This window comes from Geotrypetes seraphini, chromosome 15 (assembly GCF_902459505.1).
Source record: "Geotrypetes seraphini chromosome 15, aGeoSer1.1, whole genome shotgun sequence".
Taxonomy (NCBI): domain Eukaryota; kingdom Metazoa; phylum Chordata; class Amphibia; order Gymnophiona; family Dermophiidae; genus Geotrypetes; species Geotrypetes seraphini.
Genome location: NC_047098.1, coordinates 40,642,479 through 40,667,383, shown reverse-complemented (window position 1 = coordinate 40,667,383; position 24,905 = coordinate 40,642,479). Strand labels below are relative to the sequence as shown.

General features: G+C 44.3%; 1 protein-coding gene across 4 annotated transcripts; it reads right to left on the bottom strand.

Moving 5' to 3' along the window:
* Nucleotides 1–825: 825 nt before the first annotated feature.
* On the bottom strand, nucleotides 826–23,800 carry RFLNB (refilin B). Of its 4 annotated transcripts, none has more exons than XR_004537097.1 (4): nucleotides 22,757–23,800; nucleotides 14,963–15,072; nucleotides 10,289–11,485; nucleotides 826–1,587 (listed from the first exon to the last, which is right to left on the bottom strand). XR_004537097.1 is itself a non-coding variant. In XM_033921979.1 (3 exons), the coding sequence occupies exons 1-3, from the start codon at nucleotides 22,940–22,942 to the stop codon at nucleotides 11,155–11,157; spliced, it is 627 nt and encodes a 208-aa protein (XP_033777870.1). In that variant the 5' UTR covers nucleotides 22,943–23,800; the 3' UTR covers nucleotides 8,521–11,154. The 4 variants fall into 4 exon arrangements, 2 of the variants coding, with proteins under 2 accessions (XP_033777870.1, XP_033777872.1); XR_004537096.1 differs by lacking the exon at nucleotides 826–1,587 and adding an exon at nucleotides 8,521–10,030 and having other exon boundaries at nucleotides 10,124–11,485; XM_033921979.1 differs by lacking the exon at nucleotides 826–1,587 and having other exon boundaries at nucleotides 8,521–11,485.
* Between the last annotated feature and the right edge of the window lie 1,105 nt (nucleotides 23,801–24,905).

The window sequence follows — 24,905 nt, the reverse complement described above, 5'->3', positions numbered from 1 at the left end:
TGGCACATGCGCAAAGCTCTTTAGCTTTGCAGCTTTTTGACTGTCGGGTCGGCTCCGTCACGGGGACGTCACCTTCTTGTGTGGCTGTAAGATCCATCTGTCCAAGGAGAACTACCGTTACAGGTAAGCAACTTCTATTTCTCAAGGGAAGGAATGCTGGATTTGTTCTAACCCTTGGTATGCCTGATAGACCAGCCTGCCTAGTAGAGCATAAGGATCCAAGGGGAGGCTCAAGATTGATGATGGGTAGAGGGCCTGGTTGATATGTAGTAATCAGGAGAGTAAGCAGCTTGGAGAGTCTTCACAGAGAGCAGCTGAGGGACAGGAAAGAGTCCTCAAGAAAAACCCTCAGAGGTAGACTGGCTGGGAAGGGCATGGAAGAAGGAGAAACTCAAGGCCTTCTGGCTCCCATCCATCTGTGCAGATGCTCAAGGCCCCACAGCAGCCCAGCATGGAACATCAGCGGCAGGCTCTTTCAGCACTGGCACATATATGTCCTGTGGGTTGATGCGTGCCGGTGTCCGCTGGAGGTAAGGGTTTGGGGATGGGCCGCCTGAGGAGAGAAGACGGTTCCCAGGGTGGGGTGGGGTGGGGTGAGGTGGAAGCGAGCAGCGCCAGTGGCCTGGGGGGTAGGGGAGTGTCTGTTTTTTGGATGTGGAACGAATCATCCAAGTTTCCTTTCCTATGGGGAAACTCATTTTGATATAGGAGCGCTTTGGTTTACGAGCATACTTCTGGAACGAATTATGCTCATAAACCAAGTTACCACTGTACTTTTTTACAGAAAGGGTGGTAGATGCGTGTAATAGTCTCTTGGTAGAGGTGGTGGAGACAAAGACTGTGTTTTAATTCAAGAAAGTGTGGGACAGGCGCGTGGGATCTCTTAGGGAGAGGAGGAGATAGCGGATGATACAGATGGGCAGACTGGATGGGCCATGTGGCCTTTATCTGTCATCATGTTTCTATGATTTTCAAAAACTGATGAGCTTCTACATTTATACTCCTAAGTTATGCACCTAAATTTGTGCCCTGCTTCAGCCAAATTTAGGAGCATAACTTTTCAGCTGAAAATTCCTCTTAATTTAAGAGCTTAAAAGTTATGTTTCTAAATTTGGCTGCCATTTATTTGCCTAGATTTACAATTCTAATTTATAACCCTAGTGCTGAAAGTTGGAGCTAGGATCCAAACTTCTTTTCTCCATCCTAAATCCACCCCTATTGCCACCAGCTTTTTATGCATACAGCCCTAGAGGATTCTCGAAAAGGCCAATTTATGAGCATAAATCCTTAGAATACTGGGTCTTAGAAGTACATCTTGATCTTTAATAGGACAAAACCAGGACTGGATCAGCCTCTTTGAACCGAACTGGGTGAGATGGCAACCTTAACTATTTTAGAATTTCATTCCATCAAAGCCAAGAAACCTCAGCTTGAGCTCTCTTTCAAATGCTGTTCTCCCTTAGTGTCCCATTCTCTGAGGTCTGTCCCTGGAATCATCACATCTCAAATGGAAGCAATTTGAAATCAGCTAGAATGAAACCCGCAACATCTGTTTCTTCTTCAGGCAGACCTGCAACCATGGCTGTCCTGGAATATAACAGAAAAGGATATTAAGTGCTTTTTCACTGGTTTTATTTCAGACTTTTAGAGAACAAAATTAAATAGAGAGCAAAGCACCTTTCTTCTCCCAGAATCTCACCAATATTTTGATTTCTAAAGAAGAAAGCAATGAGAACTGCAAAGTGCTCTCCAAATGATTCACCGTCTGAGGGAAGATATTTTGAATTCTTGTGAACTGCAAATTGCACAAGTACTTGTGACCTGGGTTGGCCCCTGTTGGAAACAGGATACTAGGCTTGATGGACCTTCGGTCTTTCCCAGTAGGAAGCTGTTATGTGAACCAAGTATAGGACAATCAAGCCATTGTGACATCACTGATCAGGTTGGCTCTTAGGCATTGGTGGAATAAGGCATTATGACATCACAATCTCAGCTCTGGAATGTTGCTACTCTTTGGATTTCTTCCAGGTACTTGGGACCTGGATTAGCCACTGTTAGAAACAGGATATTGAGCTTGATGGACCTTCGGTTTATCCCAGTATGGCAACTCATATGTTCTTATGTAGGGTTACCATATTTGAAGAAGTAGAAACCCTGACGCATGGCCCCATTTCATTCTGCCCCCCAGCCCTGCCCCAATCTTCCTCCAACCCATCCATTCCGCCTCCAGCCCCACCCTATTTCCCCTCTAGCTCCAACCTGTTCTGCCTCTAGCCTCGCCCTCAAAAGCCACATCTTTTTTCTGACCTCCGGCTGCATCTGGAGAACCTCCATCATGCGTGAATGCATGCTTATTGAAGGCTCTCCAAACGTGGCTGGAGCTCATGGCTTTCCAAACCCCAGACAAACTGCTGGGCTTTGAAAAGTCCATCCGGGAACCCAGACAGTCCTCTAAAAAGAGGACATGTCCAGGTTTTCCTAGACATTTGGTAACCCTATTCTTATTTTTGGTGGTGCTGCTGCTCCCAAGGGAGAAGTGACCAGTCAGGCTAGAGCAGAAGATAGCTGGAAGGATCAGGAATCTTCAATCCAGGCTAACTATATAATAAAACAACAGTCCACAGCAAAGAATTACAGCCATTTTGGGGGTAATTTTGTTACTGTGCATACCTGTATATAATATATGCATAATTTTCCATGTCCAGGTGCCAACTAATTTTTTAAATGAAAGTAAATGTGTAGTTTTGCTCCAAAAACTATCCCAGAGAATTTCTGCACATATATTGAGTCCTGCGCTTTGGCACTCACACATTTCCTGAGTTCCCTACAGGTGTAATTTTAAAAAGAATGTATGTGAACTAGTGCTGCCCGATTCGTGATTCTAATCGAGTCACAATTCACTTTAGATGAATCGATTCAAATCAATTTGTTTTGGCAAAAAATCGAACTTACCGATTCGTCAGACCCCTTGCTAGAGACCCATTTGAGCTTTCCCTTTGCCACCAGCGTCCTTCCATCTAATGTAATTTCCAGTTTTGCGAAACCAGAAGTTACATCAGAAGCAAGGACTCCGGTGGCAGAGGGAAAGCCCAAACGGGTCTCTGCATGCCCGAAAGGCTCTCTCCTCCCCAGCCAGAAGTATTTATCCTCTCCTCCCCGGTCAGGCAAAAGTGGCGGTAGCGAAAGCGATTCACTACCCTGCCGCTGCTTTGGGTGTTTTCTCAGTTTTCACTGAGGGCGGGCCGCAGTGGAGAGAAGACGCAAGGAGTGGCGGCAGGAGTGGATCGTTAAATCACTACCGCCACCGGTAACATGTTATAACATCAGAATAAAGGTAGATGGGGGAGAGGGAGATGGAATTGGGGGAGTTGGTGGACTGGAGAAGGAGAGATGGGGAGAATATGGATGGGAGAGATGAACTTGGTGGAGGGGGAAGATGGATAGTGGAGGGAGGAGATAGACTTAGGGGAGATCAAGGAGAGGGGAGATGGACTTGGGGGAAATCATAGAGAAGGGAGATGGGGGAGGGATAGAAGAAATAATGGATCTAAAAACAGGAGAGGGAGAGAGACAATGGGAGAGGGAGAGGGAGAGGGACAATGGGATTTAGGGAGGGAAGGAACAGAAAGGGAGAGAAGTTGGACACAAGGGATGGTGTAGGGGGATAGAGATACTGGATAGGCAGGTAGTTAGAAAAAGGAAGGGAGAGTTGATGGGGAAGGAGGGAGAGATGCTGGATGAAAGGGTAGTTGTGAAAAGGAGATGGATCTGGGGATGGTGGGGTCCAAAGAGGCAGGTCTAGGGATCAGGATTTTCCAGACAGAAAATCTGGTAGCCCTATATAAAGTCATATTGAAATAGTACGTGGCCCAGCAAAGCTAAAGGGGATTCCAATGTTGATCCTGTTAAGAGTCAATTTTCAGCCCTTAACTGGATAAGTGAAACTGTACAAAGATAGGATGTAAGTAACGATTGTCTATCTATCTCTTTGAATTCTCTATCATGTAGACCAGTGTTTTTCAACCTTTTTTGGGCAAAGGCACACTTGTTTCATGAAAAAAATCACGAGGCACACCACCATTAGAAAATGTTAAAAAATTTAACTCTGTGCCTATATTGACTATATATAAAGTAATTCTCTTGAATAGGAATCAAATAAACACAAAGAAAGTATTTTATAATTACTTTATTATGAAATATTAAGTAAACAGAATAGTGAAAAATTATAAAATACTTTATTCAGTGCGAAACCTGGGCCTGTTTGGCTGAACACAAAGCTGATATTCTGGCTGGAATCGAAGAAAGACACACACGTAGCTCTTCGTCAACAGCCGTTCCCTTCACCGCCCCGTCACTGTCACCGTCACCGCCATCCCTTTCACCGCCCCGTCACCGCCACTGCCATCCCATTCACCGCCCCGTCACCGTCCCCGCTGCATCCATATAAGCCTTAGTACTGTAATATTTAGCTTATTCCTTTCTTATAAATCAAAGTTCCTGCTGCTGAACTAGAGAAAGAGATGTTCAGCTGGCAGGGCTTTGTTTATAAATTTTTATCAACACAACTAATATACTATTTTATCCTAAAGCAAAAAATAAATAAATAAATATAATTTTTTTTTCTACCTTTGTTGTCTGGTTTCTGCTTTCCACATCTTCTCATTCAATTTCTTCCATCCACTGTGTGTCTTCTCTCTACGTCTTCCATTTGCTGTTACTGTGCCTCTCCCTTCACCCCCCCCCCCAATTGGTCTAGCACCCATCTTCTTCCCTCCGCTCCCCCATAGTCTGGCATCTGTCTTCTTCCCACTCTGTCTTCCACATTTCCCTTCGGGGTCTGTTCCTCTCCACCCTCCTTCAATGTCTGTCCTATTCCTTTCCACCACCACCCTTCCCTCCCTCCTTTACCATCTGTTCCTTTCTACTACCCTTCAGCTCCTCTCACGTGGCTTATCTATCTACCTTCCTCCCTCTTATTTTCATGGCACGTTACAATGTAATTTGTGCAAGCCACTGGAGCCTGCGAGCTCGGTCCCTGTCCCATCCCCACAAACCATCTCGCTTCTGTGCTCCTATTTTCTCCATTTCTAATATCTCCCCTATGTATCTGTCAGGGGGGGCCCTGTGTCCATATACCATCCCCATGGCATGTCCCCTTTATGTCTCTGTCCCTATGCCCCATGCACATAATTTCCCCTCTTTCTGTTACCTTCCTGTGTCCAGATTTCCCCTATCTTCCTCTTCCATACCAATGTGTCTCTTCTTTTCAACCCCATCTAGCTTTTTTCCCTCTTTCTTCCCCCCCCCCCCCCCCTGCTTCTAGCATCTGGCTCACCTGCCTGTCCTTCCCTTTCTTTCCTGCTGTGGGTTTTTCTTTCCGTCTTCATCCCCTTGGCCCAGAATCCTTTTCCCTTTCACTCCCTCCTTCCAATTTGAGCCGGGAACACGAGCGATCGCACGGTCCCCGCAGCCACCACTCACCTGCCCAATCGATCCTACTGTTTAGCCAGCTCTCTCCCTTCGCCTCACCTTAGTTTGTAGGTTTTGTTTTTCGGCAACATGCACGCTTTCCCAAAGAGCCGCGCACGCGCGGCTGCTCAGTATTCAATCTTCTGCTCTGCTGCAACTTCCTGTTTCCGGTTGCGTCAGAGCAGAAGATCGAAACTGAACAGCAGCGGGGACCGGGGGAGTCTCATGGGAGCGCGTGCGGGACCCGGCCTGAGGCCTAATCAGTGTCTGCACCGTACGGCACACCAGGCAACATCTCGCGGCACACTAGTGTGCTGCGGAACAGCGGTTGAAAAACACTGATGTAGACTAACTTGAATATATCTAAACTTCTGAGCTGAAAGTAGTCCTTGATGATCACTAGATTGCAATGGATTATAAACTTCTGAGCCATCTTGAGTTTGGTTGAAGTAGATCCAGCCTCTATTCCCATTTTTCTTCCTTTTCAGCTGTCTTTTCTTTTTCTAGTTAGTTAGTTAGTTATTTGTGTATGTTATTTTTGGGCTGTTGTTAAATACTTGTGTTGAACATCAACAAGGTCACTTAGAACAAAACTTATTCTACGTTCTTGTTCTATATTCTATACCACATGTAAAGAATATAGAACACCTGGGTCCCACTGCAATCTGTAGAGTGGACACTGCTGTGGAGAGATCAGGTCCAGGCTGGATGCGTCTAAGACAGATAAAAATTTACATGTGGGGTTCAATTTGGAAATCATTTCAAGGTAAGAGGCTACCACCGGTGCCACAGATATGGAAACCTGATATAGGGCCCAAAAGTCAGGAGAGAGAGTGTAGCACAGTGGTTAAAGCTACAGCCTCAGCATCCTAAGGTTATGGGCTCAAACCCCCACTGCTCCCTGTGACCCTAGGCAAGTCGCCCAATCTCACCATTGCCCCAGATACATTAGATAGATTGTGAGCCCACCAGAATAGACAGGGAAAAATGCTTGAGTACCTGAATAAATTCATGTAAACCATTCTGAGCTCCCCTGGGAGAACAATATAGAAAAGTGAATGAATGAATGAATGATAATATGCTTTATTTAGGTACTGTTTGCATTATATGATGGAAGTGGAAAAATACAGTACATTGTACTGTGTTAACTTGGGGGTGGCTATTCAGCATAGTTTAACTGAGTGGGAGGGACTCCTGTCTGGGCTGAGAGCAGACATTTTGGAGCATTTAACCAGAGATTGCTGCTGAATATCTCCAGCTAGTACTGGGCTGGTCCAAGACCAAAACTGGGAGTCGTCTGGGCACTGCCCTTCTGACCCTTCTAAATCTATTTTCTGGCTCTAGGAGGAACTATAGAAACATAGAAAGATGACGGCAGATAAGGGCTATAGCCCATCAAGTCTGCCCACTCTATTGACCCACCTCTTTAAGTCTACTTACCCCCTTAATTATACTGCCACTCTACTGACCTGCTCCTTCAAATCTATACCCTAGTGACCCTATTCCTTGACTTGACCCTTGTAGGGATCCCACATAGGTATCCCATTTATTCTTAAAGTCTGGGATGCTGCTGGCCTCGATCACTTGCATTGGAAGCTTGTTCCAATGCTCAATCACTCTTTCGTGAAGAAGTACTTCCTGGTGTGTCCATGAAACTTCTCTCCCCTGAGTTTGAGCGGATGCCCTCTTGTGTTCGAGGGTCCTTTGAGGAGAAAGATAACATCTTCCACCTCGACGCGTCCCGTGATGTACTTAAATGTCTCAATCATGTCTCCCCTCTCCCTGCGTCCTTAAATTGAAACAAAGCGAAAGGATTCTGCTGAAATCACATCCTCACCCCTCGAAAATGCATTGAAATGGCAACAAATACCAAAATTGGCCTTATCTGTCATGAAATGTTGTTTCTCCCCCCCCCCCCCAAAAATTGTTCTTTTTCCTCTGTGGCTTACCCTAAGTCTTGATTCTTACTCAGCATATTATGATTGACCAGAGAAGTGCCCTAGAGCAGGGGTAGGCAATTCCGGTCCTCGAGAGCCACAGGCAGGTCAGGTTTTCAGGATATCCACAATGCATATGTATGAGATGGATTTGCATGCACTGCCTCCTTGAGATGCAAATCTGTCTCATGCATATTTATTGCGGATATCCTGAAAACCTGGCCTGCCTGTGGCTCTCGAGGACCAGAATTGTCTACCCCTGCCATAGAGGAAGAGTTGTTTTGTAAATAGGGTGACCAGACAGTTCCATGACCCCAGAGAGAGGCCGAGTCTCCCCTGCATTTACTTGAGTTAATGCAAGGAATGGTAACTCAGATTTTTTTTTTTTTTTTTTTACGTCTATTCACTTTTGGCATGGAGTTATATGGTTACCTCATCTTTTAAAGCAGTGGTTTCCAAACCTATCCTGAAGAACCCCCAGTCCAGTCGGGTTTTCAAGATAGCCCTAATGCATATGCATGGAGCAGATCTGCATTCCTGGCATCTCCATTATATGCAAATCTCTGTCATACATATTCATTAGGGCTATCTTGAAAACCCGACTGGCCTGGGGGTCCTCCAGGACAGGTTTGGGAACCACTGTTTTAAAGCAAAAGTCCATATTATTCAGGAGAGCCCCAGGGCAACATCTACAGACACGCTGCAGATCTATATTATTGTGATAGAGAAAACATTTTCTGCAACATTCTAGTGATGCCCAAAAAGCTGTAAATAATTTTTTTTTCCTAAAGCTTCCAACACTGTTAAAAATAACAAGCATTATTGTAGGGGGTGCGTGTGTGTGTACACAGCCACACACTGCCTCAGCTTCCCACTGTGTTTGCCTCTTCATCAGAAATGTCACTAATTGTAAAAGATCACACTAACGACGAACAGCTCACAATTTTAAAGTATCTTGCCTGGAACTCAAATGTGTTCAGAAATGTAGAAACGAGACTCTACAGCAGACTAATAGTGCTGTTAAGTGAAAATTGAGCAGGTAACCTTTTCCCATCCTATTGTTTTATTACCCATGCCCTTTTAATTGTTTATGAATTTTATTTAATCCTTTTTCTTTTTTTTTTTTTTTGCCTCTTGTGTCTGTTTTGTCAAAAGTTGTATTAATTGTCTGGTTTAATCAACGTGTTTTTCTTTTTCTTACCCTGATTTTATTGCTATTTGTAAATCGCAATGGATTATGATTTTGCTATCAAATCAAATTTTTAAATAAACTTGAAACAAGTCCCAACAGTTTTCTAAGTTTATTTAGATTTACTATCTTGCTCCTAGGGTCCTAGCCTTTTGGGCGGCTTACAATCTAACGCATCAATCAATAAAGGTTTACCTAAATCGTAAAAGAATTGAATTTAAATTAAACAATTAAAATTAAGTTAAAAGTACACAGACCAATAATCATTATAAACAAAATCTAAAAATAAAATTTGAAGTCTTTTCTTGATTCTCGTCACACCAAATTGCTGCTAATACTCATCCAAAATAAGAAATGGTTTTAATTCAGCTTTCTCTACTACGTTTCAATCATAGCACATATTCAAAAAGTGCCCCAATCCAATTCTCTAGGAGATTTTTTTTGTATATATAGTAAATCATTTATCTTCTGTTCCATCGGTGGGTTCTGAGCACATATGAGTTCTAGGAAAGATACAGTATTCCCCCGAAATTCACGGGGGTTACGTTCTTGTAGCCCCCGCAAATTTTGAAAAACCACGAATACTGTAAACTTGCCTCTACATTACCTGCATCGTTCCCTTCTCTGGGGTCCCGCCCTCTTCCAAGGTTGCTTCCCGTTTCAGGCAAGGCGGGACAGCTGTTGTGTCAGAGGGGACGGGCACCGGAGAAGGAGTGCTGATGCTGAACTGGGCAAAATTGGTGGACCTATGGACTCTGTAGCCTACCCCTTTCCACTGCGCTATGTCAGACTTGCATGCTCAGCGCTACCTCAAGTTCTGGGTGATGGGAGAGAAGGTTGACTGGGGGCAGATGCAAGACAGATCTTGCAAGAAAGAAACTCCTCCACTGTGTGACTGACACCGCTGGGACAGTGCGCGAGAAGAGGTAGAGGAGTTGTACTCACGCAACTGTTTGCTAGAAGGGAAGGTTGTAGGTTGTGAAAAAACCCGCAAATTACTAAGTCCGTTGTTTTGTGTGATTTTTTTTTGGGGGGGGATACAAAGTTTTTCCAGCAGCACATACTGTGAAGTTTAAATTTCTTTTTCCCTATTGTTGTGTTGAGTATCCAGTTGTAAAAGACAAGAAAGGGAACTGCTTTCCAACCTGCAGGAGCTGGTTATTTTTTTTTTTCTCTCTCTCTCTCTCTCTGTGGTACCTTTTTAACCTCCATTTCAAACACGTGTCTTAAAAGCACCGTATTTGTTTGGCTACAAGGGAGAGGGATGGGACAAGATAGAGAGAAATGAATAACTGGACTTCAGATGGTTGAGATGCTTTACTAGGTCAGCTTGGGGAACAGCGTCCTATGCCCATGGGCTGTTTTTGGCTTGGAGATAGCTAATGGCAAATTCAGTCTACAAGGGCTTCAAACAGCCCAGATTTTTAGGATATCCCTAATGAATATGCATGAGAGTAATTTGCATGCCCACTACTTCCATTGGGTGCCTGTTTTTCTCGTGCATATTCATTAGGGATATCCTGAAAACCTAGTCTTTTTGTGAGCCTGAAAGTCTGAACTTGGGCAGGCCTGGATTAGAGGATATTTGGATGAAAAATTCATTTTGCAAGGGTGGACTGCTAATCCAGAGAAAAAGAAAGTCTAAAACCTTTATGCGCTCAGTAGTAATCACACCAGGTTGTGCATAGTTTACCTCTTTTAGGAAAGAAACATAGAATAAGGCAGCAGGTGCAGACCACAATACCCATCTTGTCTACCCCCTGTGTTTCTTTTTGTGGTGTTTAGAGACCATGGTTAACTTCCAGCTTCCACGTCATTTCTTGGCCACACTTCGTTGGGACCATATAGAATATAATTTGTTTTCAATTTTTTACAATTGCGAAGTCCCATTGTTGCAAAAAAAAAAAGGTTAGGTTCTCACTTCACTTATTGTTTTACCAGTTTCTTACTTCTTGGCATGGCTAGTTTGGGGAAAAGAAGAGAGAGCAGGATAATTGTCCAGGGCTCCCTCACCACAGGGAAGTCTTGGTACCGGTACAACTGAGCAATGCCACTGAGGCAAAGCTTTGAAACTCCAGGCACTGACCATACCCACTCCTTAGTTTCTTCTCCTCCCCCCCCCCCCCCTTGTATAATGCCAGCACTGCTCTTGGAATGTCAGTAAGATAACAAAAGGGTTTGTTTTTGTCCTTGCTCTGATCCTGAGCACGTACCCTTCCAGTCAACACATGCTTTTACAAATCAACAAGATGAACCACACATGAAATGCACATCGGTTAACTGAATCGGTAGACTTTGAATCTTCTTTCCTGATTTTAATCTGCTGACTACAAGGAAAGCAGCTGTAATCGGAGGAGAACTTGAAAGCTGAAGATTTTGGTGCTCCAGGGGTGTGCTCAGGAGGGGACTGGGAGATGGAAGTAGAACAATTCTTAAAGCCCCCAATTCCAGATTACTGCTAATAAAGCCCCCTTCAATCCCATTTTATCATGACAAAAGGTAGTAGGGTATGCTAGGAAGACACGGACTGAGTCTTGCCATTTTTAGGATGGTCTAAAGTTAGTAATCGTCCAGGAAACAGTCGTTCCCTGGGAATTCAGTGGCTTCTAGCTCCACACTGGACAAAAAACGCCTCATGTACTTCCTGCAGTTGTAATCCAGAGTGGTGGTATAGATGGTTTTGGTGTACTTGGGGTAGACGATGGTGGTGCTTACAAACCGCGAGGGTTTGTTCCGGGGCTCTAGGTAAAGTTCTGCTCTGTAGCTGCGCCAGGTGCAGTCAGGAACACAGAAAACTGTCTGACTGCAGGATGAAATCTCTAAACCCACTGGCAGAAAGATGTTGTCGACAAAGTGCTTGTCAGAATCATATTTAACAGAGGAAGTGTACCTGGAAAAAAAAAGACCAGACAATGTACTAAAATCTTCAGGTAGCCTGTAAGAATCTAGTGATGCAGAATCTTATTATTCATGAAAATCCAGCCATTGTATCAACTTTCAGCAAAAGGTGCGTCCCATACAGCAGTCCAAGCTTCTTAACCGGCACCTCTCCTCTCTGCTATTAACAGTGTCACTTCCATTTTTACCCCTCTCCTGGAGTTGCCTGAACTCAATTAGAGGGGACTTAATGGAAGATACCTCATAGTAATCTCCACAAGTACAGAATTACTGAGGACATAATTTTGAAAGTCGTTTCTGCATAGAAATCAGTATTTTATACACAGAAATGGCCTCTTAAATTACCCAGGGCCTATACCATATACACATAGGTGAAGCAGAGCTAGGGTTAGGTGGCTGCGAACAGGGCATCTGCTCTGGACCTCTATGCCAGAAGAGAGCCTAAGCCTGCTCAAAACAGAAGGCAGCACAGCCTTTCATAATTTACACCCTAGGCCCCAGCAAGTCTAACATCAACCCTGGAGTAAAGGCATTTTAATAGTGGGGACAGGGCACGGATTACACGTATGTGTATCATCGTGTAATCCGTGCAAAAATATGAGCATACTGTATATACTCAAATATAAACTGAGAATTTGGGGCCAAAGAAATGGCCCAAAAATGGGGGGTCTTGGTTTATACTTGGGTACTCTGGTCTATGCCCACTGCCGGGACCTATTGCAGGCCTTCTGTGAGCCTGCCTGAAGCCCCAGTGGTGAGTCGGGACAGGAGTGATCCTTCCCGCATCCTCTCCTGTCCAACTCTAAACCATCTGCCTCCCTCCTATTTCCCTGACCCCTGCAGATCTTACCTGTAAAGCCCTAGTGGTCTAGCAGTGAAACAGGGCAGAAGCAATTTTCCTCTGCTTCTGCCCTGTAATAGTCACACACACACACAAAAAAAAAAATGCCTGCATGAGCTCCCGTTGCAGTCTTGCAAGTTCCCGTAGTCTTGTGAGACTGCCACAGGAACTCATGGCAAACATTTTTCATCACAGCTCTTTGAGCGTAAGAAGATCATTCCTGCCCCGCTTCACCACTAGACTACCAGGGCTTTAAAGGTAAGGTCTGCAAAGGTCAGGGAGGCAGGAGGCATGCGGGATGATTTAGAGTCGGTTGGGGCAGGACACGGGAGGATTGCTCCTGTCCTGGCTCACCACTGGACCACTAGGGTTTCAGGTAGGCCTGTAGTGGACATCAGGGGCTGGGTAGGAAGAAAAGGAAGGGAAGAGGGAGGGAATCAGCATTTTATACATAGAAATGGCCTCTATTAAATTACCCAGGGCCTACACCATATACACATAAAGCAGGGCACTTGAATATAAGCCCACCCTGGTTTATATTTGAGTCAGTTTCCTCGGTTTATATTTGGGTCGGTTTATGTCCAAGTATATACGGTAAATGCACAAAATAAACCAGGGAATTGTGCTTCAGTGCAGGTGTAAATATATGTGTACTTCCTACAGGGTAGGGTTACCAGACGTCCGGATTTCCTCAGACATGTCCTCCTTTTGAGGACATGTCTGGGGTCCGGACGGCTTTTCAAAACTCAGCATTTTGTCAGGGTTTTGAAAAGCATCCCCTGAAAATGTGTTGGGCAAGAGGGCATCCGCACATGCATGGATGCCCTCTTGCCCAACCAGCGCAAGCAGTGGAGGCGTGGCGGGATTAGGGGCAGGACTGGGGTGTAATGGGGTGGGGATGGGCGAGCCTGGGGGTGCAGCTAGGGGGGGTCTGGATTTTACAAATGTAAAATCTGACAATCCTACTACAGGGCAATTTTAAAAGTTCAAGTATGTGTGCATTTTCCTCTTTTAAAGCTAGTGTGAATTATGTGTGTACCTGCCACAAGTTAATTGACCAGTTTTGAAATTATGTTCTGAATGTAGTACAGTGTTCCCTCGCGAATTCATGGTTCACGGTTTGCTCCGACCGCCTCTTCCTGTAGTAAAGTCGGGCTACACCAGTCAGGAGCTGTGTGTCAAAGCAGTTATGCTTCAAGGGGAAACTTATTTGCACCTATTTTTCGATGATCGTATTGCCCAAGCATGGGGCTTTGTGGGTGCCAAGGGATACTGAACACCCCCAATTGAGAATCTCTTTCACTGTGTCCAGGGAAGGGTCATTGCAGTATGTTTGGCATGCCAATCATTTTGAAATGTTGGCGCCTACATGTCCTGGTGCCATGTGTTTTTCATGGCAGAGGTTTCTAGTTTGCTGCTTGGTAAGTGAACCTATTTGTTCAGGGAGGTGTGGGAGGCCCGTCCTTGTGAGCACACACCCAGCCATATATATCACCTATTGTGAAACAATACATTATCAGAGGAGATGCTTATCTTTTCATTATTGACTTTCTCAAGCTTGAAACTCTACTCCAAGTGGACAAGGCGGCCTCAGTATCACAAACAGAAAATTTCATTCCCCTTAAGGAAAACAAAAAAAAGGCCACTACTTGAAAACAAAATTCCATTGCCTTTAATTAGACAATCACAAGGTCACTCTTTTGCATATTAATTGGAATTTCAATGTAAGAGTTGAGAATAATGTTATTATTTAAAGTTATTATTTAATGTTATTATTTAAAGTTTGTATTGTATTGTCTTTCATTGAATGTATTTTAAATTGTTCATCGCTTAGAATTTGATTAAGCGATTAATCAAGAGAAATATTAAACTTGAAACTTGAATAAGCTTACATTCAAGGGACCCCCTGAAAAATTCACAGCCCAACAAACAAAGTTGGGGGCAGTCTCCATGGAGGGCTATACACTTAGACCTGCGATATGGAACAAAACAGTGGAAAATCACTGGACTAAGGCCTCCTTTTACAAAACTGCAATAGCAGTTTCTAGCACGGGGAGCTGCACTGCTCCCGACGCTCAATGAGTTCCTATGACCTTCAGGAGCAGCACGGGCCATTCAGCGCAGCTCCCCACGCTAGAAGCTGCTATCGCAGTTTCGTAAAAGAGGTGGGAAGGTGGTAAGGTGGAGACGCCATGGTTGGGCTGAGAACTTTCAGCGGCCCCTCATATAATAGAAAAACACAGCTAGAGGAATTCTTCATTCTACTGAATGCAGAAAATAAATGATGTTCTTTTAAGGAAGAATTGATCAGAATATTGCTGCCATTTCTTGGCACTATCTGTTGCTCCTACACCTTAATTTTTCTTCCTTTCATTTTCTCCAAATTAATTGTTTATGCTTACATTTCTTTGGGTAATAAAATGTACATTCACCTATTTAGCTGCTGATGGAAACAGCATTTTCTGATCACGAATGCTACACCACCATGAATTTACTGTAAATCAGAAAGTTGTCATAAACTTCATATGCTATATTTTAGGTATGAGAAAAAATCAGAACAGAAAGAAGAATTTCCCAATGATTTGCTTTTTGTTGGAGAACCATAAAACAGACAAGTTGTTCTATTACCTTATTTCCTTTGGTGGTAAGGGATCAAACTCCACTCCTTCTCCAAAGGATAATGGGCACAGTCTTGGAGCACAGCTAGGAGTCCCAGGTGTGGGTGATAGGGACGAACTCTAAGATATATTAGGAATTATGTGAATATTAGAGACAGTTCAAAACTACATGTCATTTACCCCCCCCCCCCCCACCCTCCCTTTTATTAAGCCATGGTAGAGGAATTCTATGAGCGCTGGAGCATTTAACACGGGCCACGGTGAAAACCTCTACCGCAGCATAGAATAAAATATACGGTACACTTTCCCCTCCGAATCTGCGGTTTCAGCATCCGCGGATTCGGTTATTCACGATTTTAAACAAAAAAAAAACATTTTAATTTTTCGGGCTATTTTAAGTCCTGTAAGGCCCCCACCCCCCTTAAGCCTTATCTGGTGGTCTAGTGGGTTTTCGGGGCAGGAGCGATCTTCCCACGCTCCTGCCCCGTGCAGATCGCTCACAGGAAATGGCTCGAGAGACTATGGGAGCTCAAGGCAGCCATTTCCTGTGAGTGATCTGCATGGGGCAGGAGCGTGGGAAGATCTCTCCTGCCCCAAAAAACCCACAAGACCACCAGGTAAGGCTTAAGGGGGGCTTACAGAGCTTAAAATAGCCAGGGGGAAGCGGGGGTTAGGGGCAGAACTGGCCCGAATATTATTTGCATTTTTTTAATATTTGCGGGGCGGCTCTGGCCCTAACCCCCTTGGATACGGAGGGAGAAATGTAGTTACTTAACTGAGCAGCAAGGAAACAATTTTCAAAGAGAAAGGCACATACAAAGGATAAAGTAATTATGGATAGCTGTATCTGCTTTTCATATTATACGAGGGTCATTTCATAAATAATGCACACAATTTTTTTTAATTTACATGTTTTATTTTTTTTCAAGTATTTCTTTACAATCCTTCAATATAGTCTCCCTGCTTTGCAATGACAGAGTCCCAACGTCTGGGAAGCTTCATTATTCCATCCAAGACACTATTTTTGTTTAGTTGCCGAATGGCTCGGGTACTGGCGGAAGAAAGCTCTTCCAGAGATGCAAAACGATGCCACGCATAGGTTATTTTAACTTTGGAAAAAGGTCAAAGTCTGGCGGACTCATGTCAGGACTGTAGGGAGCATGAGGTAACACCTCCCAGCCGTATTTGCGTAGTTTTTCAATGACGACATTCCCTATGTGCGGGCGAGCATTGTTGTGAAGAATGAGAGGCCCAGCCAAAAGCGACTGAGGTCAGGTTTTGTGCATTTTTCTGCGCATTTTGTGCAAAAAAATCACAATAATACACTGCTGTGACACTTCTTCCACATGGAACTTTTGTCTGTGATGATGATGCCTTCATGATCATAAGCAAAAATCATCATTTGTTTGTCTTTTGATTAAGCACATCGAAATTTTTTTGGTCATGGGGAAGATGGAGCTCTCCACTTGTCATTGAAAAACTATTATTAACATTATATAATATTCGTTTCAAGTTTATTAAAAAAAATTTTATACCACTTATTCAAATTTCTAAGCGGTATACAGCAATAATAAAAGAGAAATCATTAAAAGAAACAAAACCAATTAGTGTTAAAATATTATACAATACGGTATCAAATTAGTAGACTTTAACATAAACACATATACTGATTGGACACAATTGGGAAAGTAGGACTGAACTACAATAATTTAAGATAAAGCACACTTAGGGATAAAACAACAGGTAGGGAAAGGGACTGTAGTTAATTTAGTCCTAAAAAGGACAGTTTTATCCAAAAGCATCCTCAAATAAAAATGTTTTGAGTTTAGCTTTAAACTGCTTTATTGAGGTTTCCCCACGTAAGTGATTGGGCAATGAATTCCATAGGGTGGATGCAGTAACAGCGAAATGATTAGATCTCAACGTATTAATTAATTTCAAAGACGGTACAACTAAAAGGTTTTGTGATATGGAACGAAGAGATTTAGCGGGGTGATAAGGAGTAAGCAGTCTATCAATAAACTCTGGTTGGCTGTATGAACGAGTAGACTGTGCTGTCTATTAAAATGTTTTATCCCAATTTGTGTTGACATTACAATATAGCATATTGCTGTAATTGTCTATTGCTTATATTTGACTTGCTGTACACCATCTTGAGTGAATACTTTCATGAAGGCAGCAAATAAATTCTAATATGTAACTGTGCCGACTATCTGCCTCCCCCTAACCTAAACACATCCCAGGGATACTTTTATCAGACAGCCTATGATGCATTCTTATTTACTGATGTAAATAACACAGGAATTAAAAACATGCTCAAGAAATAAATCCGCTTCCAAGTTTCTCTTAGTAGACTGTGATAACTTTTACTGAATTAAGGAAACACATGTTGGAGCACAAAAGCCCTGGAGACCACAAAGGTCCTTTTACAAAGGTGATGGCAATGGCTGAAGGAAGTTCTTCCACAATGTTTTGTTTTCATTTTTTTTTGTTTTTAAATTCTTTATTCATTTTCGTTTGTTACAAGTGTAGCAAATAAGCTCATTTAAAACTTAAAGATACACACTTGATTAATTCTCATATAAGCATCAAATTTAACATTTCATTACAAATTAAAATTCTATAATATTTTAAATATTATGAAAGAAATCTAACATTTATATCATCCTTATTGAATCTAATAGTCCCTCCCCCTCCCTCCCTATTCAATAAATCATAAAATTATCCTTACTGTGAAATTATTGAAATACTCATGTATTATATAATAACAACAAGTAAAACCCACCCTTTTCCCCCCTAATCAATACCTTAAAATGGGAAAAGTAATCATTCATTACAAAAATCTGTTAACGGTCCCCAGATTTTCTGAAATTTACTAATATAACCTTTTTGCGTTGCTATTGTGAGCTCCATTTTGTATATATGACACACAGAATTCCACCAAAAATTATAATTTAACCTGTCATATGTTTTCCAATTGCATGTTATTTGTTGTATTGCTATTCCAGTTAAAATAAACTTTTGTTTTCATTTTAATTTATGTTTGGTCCATTATAATGTATCCCGAGCTACAAAGTGTCTAGTGTTCGTCGGTTTCAACTCGTCTCCTAGAATTCTGCATTACAAATGTAGTCTAGAACGCACCATGATGTGAGGTGAAAGGATGTCAGTATTTCTACACCGGTGGCTGTTCCAAATACTAACAGTGAACTTGAGTTGCAGGTCCCCTAACTGGGGTCCACAGTAGAGAGCTGCACGGGAATGGGGCGATGGGAATCCCGCGGGACCCATGGAGATCCCGCGGGTTCTCCCTCGGGTCACGGGGATCCCATGGGGACGCCCCCTAGGGTCACGGGGATCCCGTGGGGATGCCTCCTAAGGTCGCGTGGATCCTGCGGGGTTCGATACAACTCGAGCCGCAAGGCTCGTCTTCTTTTTCCTACCTGCCCTGCCGCAGCACACATAGCCGACTGGAAGTCTTCCCCGATGTCAGCGCTGACGCCAGAGGGAGGGCTTAAGCAAAGCCGTCCTTCCGACGTCAGCGCTGACATCAGGGAAGATTTCCGGTCGGCAGGGCAGGCAGGAAATAGAAGACGAGCCTCGTGGCTCGAGCTCCATTTGGCTGAGAAAGTTGCTAAGGTAATTTGCTTGCAGATGAGGGCTGTGAGACAAACGCGGAACACAAAAGGGGAGAGGGAGTGTGTTTTTGGATACAAGGCATGAACTTGGGAAAGAGATGCTGAGGTGGGGGAGGAAATGCATTTTTGTACACAGAAGGCATGGTCTTGGGAGAGAGGAAGGGAGGGAAAGAGATGGTTGTGTACACGGGGAATGGAAGAAAGGAGAATTTTTGGTTATGGGGAGGGAGTGAGGTACAGAGGAGAGGGAGAAATATTGTGGTGGAATGGACAGATTGAAATGGATGCAAGAGGGAGGAATGTTGGACATAGTGGTGAAGGGAATGGAGGGAGAGATGTGGCATGGTGCTGGAGAGGGGTGATAGAAGGAGAAATGTTGGGCATGAGGCAAGTTGGGCATGGGCTGGTGGGCAGGGGCGAAAGATGAGAAAGGGATAAACGCTTGACCATGGTAGGAGGAACTAATGGACAGCAACAGAAGAATTTACAGAAGATGGGAAAGCAGAAAAAAGAAACTGGGACCAACTTTATGGAAAAATAAGTCTCCAGACAACAAAGGTAAAAAATGGAATTTATCAAGGGGACAGGTGGGGACGGGTGAGATTTCTGTCCCTGCGCAACTCTCTAGTCCACAGAAAAGACTCTGAATTAGAGAATGACATGGGAACAAATTTTTCCCCATTCACCGTGGGAACTCATTTTCCTGTCCCGTCCCTGTGAGTTCTTTTCCTGTCCCTGCCCCATTCCTACAAGCTCTTCCCTAATCTGCAGAAGCCTCAAACACTTTAAAATCATAAGTGTTCAAGGCTTGTGAGATTAAGGCAGAGTTTACAGGAATGGGGCAGTAAGGGGCAGCGACAAAACTGGTGAGGACGGGATGGGGAAATTGAGTTCCTGCGGGGACGGGGACAAATTTGTCCCCGTGTCATTCTCTACTCTGAATCATATCATCATAACAGTGTTTTGGAATTCACATGTATATGGGCCGTTTCTTTTTTCTTGCCCTAGCAGCATTGCTTAAGATGTTCCGCTGTATTTTGTGCAAGCATGCGGTTACCCAAACCCTATCAGTGCATGCAATAAGTCTCATCTTTTACAGCACAGGATGTAATGAAGCTGTTTCCTGGGCAGTTCCTAGCACAGAGGCATCCTTAAAGGATAAAACCACTTCCTGTGGCATTTTCCTGTTTAAAGAAAGAGTACACACACCTGGCACTTGACACTTTGAATGTATACATCTGTTTCTCATTTTCATGAGAAATACAGGAGATATGACAGCAAACATGAGCTAAGCTCAGAAAAAGACAGCATTAAAAGAAAAGCACAACAGCTACTTTAAGTGCTTGGATGACAGACATGTAGAAAATGGTAGCACAGAACTACCAAAGGCAAGTTTCCCAATGGGAAGAGTAAGCAGCTGCAAGCAACCACTGGAAATATGTCCGTGTCACTGGAAGTGGCGATTCTCTATGGATCCCATCCTTAGTCACCAACATCAAGGGAGACTCCTGGCAACTCACAGTTTTCAAGGAGGCCTCTCCTCCCCACTTGGAGAGGGGCAACCAGGTGTTCCGATGCCTTGGAGCAGCTGAAGGGTTACATCTGTCACTGCTTGTTATACCCAGGGAGCATCTCGCCCTTTGCACAAACAAGAAATACAGCAGAAGCATGACAGCAATAATTGCCATGTGGAAAAGCTCCAGAGCTCTGATAAATTAATCACACAGATGAGCTGCGGCTCTACCAAAGGAGAAATTGCTGTCAAATAAATGGGAATATACCTTTAAGAACATATGAAGACCAGTGTGTATGTATTTAATATATACCACAAAAGACCTGCACGTTTAACAAAATATAGCTTTTAGTTTATTGCGGTCGTGTACATATGTCATTGCACAACTAAGGTCTTTTTGAAATTAATAATACTGCTGATATAGATAGATAAATACCCTGTTTTCCCGAAAATAAGACCTATCCTGAAAATAAGCCCTAGCGTGATATTTAAGTCCTACCCCCAAAATAAGCCCTAGTTAAGATTGACCCCCAATGGCCCAGACTCCATCCTTGACACTAGTGCTGCCCGATTCACCGAAAAAATTGGTCTCGTCAATTCAGCGATCCCCACCCCAGTGAGACCTGACATACCTCCGCTCTAAGTCCTCCAAAAACAGCTGCCGTCGCTGCTGTTTTTGGAGGCCTCGGAGCGGAGGTATGTCAGTGGGGTTCTGCTGCACAATGGGATGGGAGGGAGGGATAGAAAGATGCTGCACAAGGGGATGGGTGACAGGGGGAGGAAAGATGCTGCACAATGGGGGGGAAGGGAGGGGGGCAGGGGAGAAAGGAAAGAGGAAGAATTGGGGTGGAGAAGAAGGGAGAGATAATTGTTGTACATGAAAAACATTAAGACATTCCCCGAAAATAAGCCCTAATGCGTTTTTTGGACCCAAAATTAATATAAAACACTGTCTTATTTTCAAGGAAACACGATAGACAAATAGATAGATAGATAGATAAACAGATAGACAGACAGATTGGTAGACAGATAGACAGATATACAGATAGATAGACAGACAGATAGATAGATAGACAGATAGACAGACAGACAGATAGATAGACAGACAGATAGATAGATAGATAGATAGACAGACAGATAAACAGACAGACACATAGACAGATAGAAAAAGCGGAAGTGCTGCAGAATAGAATCCCCTTCTTTAATTGTAATATATGCATGCATATAACTGAACACTAGCGCTGCCCCACACTATGGGCACTGCAATTCAGTCCCAAACACAGACTCTGGGAAAATAACCAAACTAAGAACTGGCAAGCAGTGGGAGGGCAAAGAATAAACCCCCTTTAGCTTTTGACTACAAAAAGTTTGCCAGTACTGGAACCCTGAAAATCAACATATTTTTAAGATGGAGAGTTTTGACAAGTAACGGAATACTCGGATGTCTTTCCATGTGTTTTTCATATATTCCACTGGTCACATTCCAGTTACTTTGGGGTGTGAAATCCTGCTATACTGGAAAACAGCTTAAGGAGTTTTGCACTGTAAACGCCACACAGTAGAGCATGGAAGCACAAAAGGTGCCCAATGTCTCAGTTTTTCCCTCAGTCGACATTTTAATGGATTTTCTGACCTTTATAGTGCTCCAAAAATGGAACAGCATGTTTGGAAATAAAAGGTATGGTAAAGCCCCCCTGATACAGTGCTACCCTGTTTCCCTGTAAATAAGACCTATCCCAAAAATAAGCCCTAACATTATTTTTAAAGATGCTCCTAATATAAGCCCTACCCCCAAAATAAGCCCTAGTTAAGATCAATCCCCCAAATGTACCTGACACTAGTGCTGCCTGATTTGCTGAAAAAATTTAACTCCTTGATTCAGAAACCCCCACCTCTGCTGCTTTAGGAGGCCTGGGAGCGGAGGTATGTCAGTCTCATGGTGGGAGCGTCCATGGGGTTCTGCTGCACGGGGGGGATGGGGGAGAGGGGAGGAAAGATGGGGGGGGGGAAGAAAGAGGAAGAATTGGGGTGGAGGAGAGGAAGGGAGAGATCATTGTTGTAATGAAAAAAAATAAGACATCCCTGAAAGTAAGCCCCTGTCTAGTGCATTTTTAGACACCCCCCCCCCAAATTAATATAAGACGCTGTCTTATTTTCGGGGAAACACGGTAGTTGACTTCTCGCTCCCTCTCTCTAGGACCTCAGTGATGCACCTTTTTCTGTAGCTTCTGCTACTTTTTAAGCCTGTGAAATCGGAGTTTTCAGTCCAGTCCGCTCTATGCCCCGGAAAAGCCCCTCTAGTGAATTTACCTCTCCATCCAGGACGCTGAAAGGGTCCAGCCCAGATTTCGCCTCCTGCCACCGCTCTGCAAGTTCCATGGTGACAGTGAGAAAGAGATGGATGGAGGCTGGCGCTCCCTCCCAAGTGCCTGCCGAGTCCAAAGGGCAGCTCAAGCTCCTTCCCACCCTGCAAACCTTAATCTAGCATTTCCTCCACTAATAAAATCAAACATGCCACCCCAGCTTCAGAACAGGCGCTGGGTCATACTCAGAAAGCCAAGAACAAAAACGTCTAACCCAGGAGATCTTTTTGTTACATTTTCAGCAAAAGGCACCAAATGGACCAAGTCTACAAAAGAAGCCCTAGACTCACCCCTGCAGTCTCCGGCTCCGCGGCCCCTCCGGGCAGCCCTTTCTCTGCACCTGCCGAATGAAGCAGCCAGTTACTGGGGGAAGGGCTGGGGGGCAGCCCCGAGTCCGGACTGTCCAGCACCCGCTCCCCTTTCTTCTTCGTGTCCAGCAGCTCGGGCACGTCCTGCAGGCTCAGCCTGCCCACCATGGCTCCGGGCGCAGGAACCGAGCCAAGAGGGGCTTCTCTCGGAGCTGCCACCGGCCCCGAGAAGCTACAGCGGTATTTTCAGCTGGACGCAGCAGAGTTACTGCGCTCGCAACTGCTCAGCAAGTGAAACCGAGCCCGAAGGCTCCGTCGGCTGCGAGGAGGGGAGAGGAGGGAGAGAACTGGGAGACCCCCAGCGCAGCCTGGAGGTGGGGAAGGAGGAGTGACCAGAGATCATCTGTCTGGAGCTTTGATTAGAAATGGGAGGCCAGATTTAGGAGAAAAGAACTTTTAGAATCCGGAAAACAGGTTTATTATCTGGGCCTAGAATTCGGAGACAACTGGGTTGGTCGCAGGTAACGGGAGCTTTTTAGTGAAACGACATAAGAAGTTCCGAGTCTGCTGGATTCTAGGGCAGACCCGACAAAGAGGTGCTGAAAAGTTCTCAGCCCAACCAACCAACCTCCGAAATTCTGCGCCTTATTTTATTTCGTTAAGTGCCGATTTGCAGAAACAAAATTCTGGGTTTTTTTCGTTTCGGGGTTGTTGTTTTTGACATCGTTCCAGGTCACTGATTGAAACATATCCACGTCAGTCTCTTCCTGGTGGGACTGAGGACATCTGAGCCCCCCCTCACAATTGTTTCTGCAATATTTCGTCTTTTAATTTAACCGCTTTACATTAGGGGTCTGCAGCCTGCAAATTTTCCCAGGTTGTTTACAGGAATATTCACCTTTTTTTTGCTGGGGAGGGGGCATTGTTTGAGTACCAGATCAATGTCATTAAAAGCAATGCTCCTTTGGAAGAGCAGCATTCTTTCTGAAGTCTTTGACCTTTCCAATCCCAATCCCATGTCATTTCAAACAAATGGATGCAGGGAAAGGGAAAAACCAACTTATTTAAACAATATAATATACATTACTGATTTTCATATTATCATGTAGTTATAATGTACTTTTAATCTTTTTATCTATACTTATTTTAGTTTATATTGGGGGGGGGGGGTTTAATTAGTTTTAATGCTTGTATTAGTTACTTAGAATTTTATCTAATATAATAAAGTCCTAAGCGCGCATGCGCACTCCCACCTGCGTGCTCCCGTTTTCCATGAGCTGTAGGGACTCGCAGGTAGGAGTGCGCATGCGCGTGGTGGCGCAGAGCCTGTCGGACGCAGCGGCTCTTGCAGTCTGAAGGATGTTAACTGGCCAGGGCGACGTCAGCGGGGGCCAGAATGGACTTTAATTCCTGCCTCCCAGGCTTCTCCTCCTGCTCCAGCTGGGCCCGCTTAGAAAAAAAAAACAACCCAGAGCTCGCTTCGGGTCCGGCAAGGGCTGCGGGTCCTGAAACCTTCCGATTCAAACAACGTCTGCAGCACTCTACACACGCTGCTTCGGGACCTTCTACTGAAAGCCCCGAAGCAGCAGTGTGTAGAGTGCTGCAGATGCTGCTGGAATCGGAAGGTTAGTCTGCACCGCGGGAAGGGAAGGGGGGTAAGGGACTAAGGGAGCCGGCCAGACCGCGGGAAGGGAAAGGGGGGGGGGTAGGAAAAATGCTGCTGCTGCACAGGAAAGTGGGGGGGGGGGAGGGAAATGGAGGTGGGAGGAAATCCTGCTGTGGCTGATGCACCGGGAAGTGGTGGGAGAGAAATGCTGCTGCATAGGAGGCAGGGAGAAAGACAGATAGAAAGAAAAGAAGAAAGACACAGGGGCAGGGAGAGACACAGAAAGACAGACAGACAAAGGGGGCCAGGGAGAGAGACAGACAGCGGGAGGGAGAGAGAGACAGAAATAAAGACACACAGACATATATTCTAGCACCTGTTAATGTAACGGGCTAAAATACTAGTTATGTATGATGTTATTATTATATTGTATGCTGAGTACCTATTGTGTAAACTGCTATGAACTGCTGGTTAGGCGGTATATAAATATAAATTATTATTATTATTATTAAAAAGATAGCAAGA

Excerpts from the sequence above, each read along its gene's own strand:
- RFLNB (XM_033921979.1), bottom strand. The coding sequence starts at position 22,942 with ATGGTGGGCAGGCTGAGCCTGCAGGACGTGCCCGAGCTGCTGGACACG. Across the intron at positions 15,073-22,756 it reads CGGAGCCGGAGACTGCAGGG|AGTTCGTCCCTATCACCCAC; the intron begins GTGAGTCTAGGG and ends AATATATCTTAG. Across the intron at positions 11,486-14,962 it reads TTACCACCAAAGGAAATAAG|GTACACTTCCTCTGTTAAAT; the intron begins GTAATAGAACAA and ends TTTTTTTTCCAG.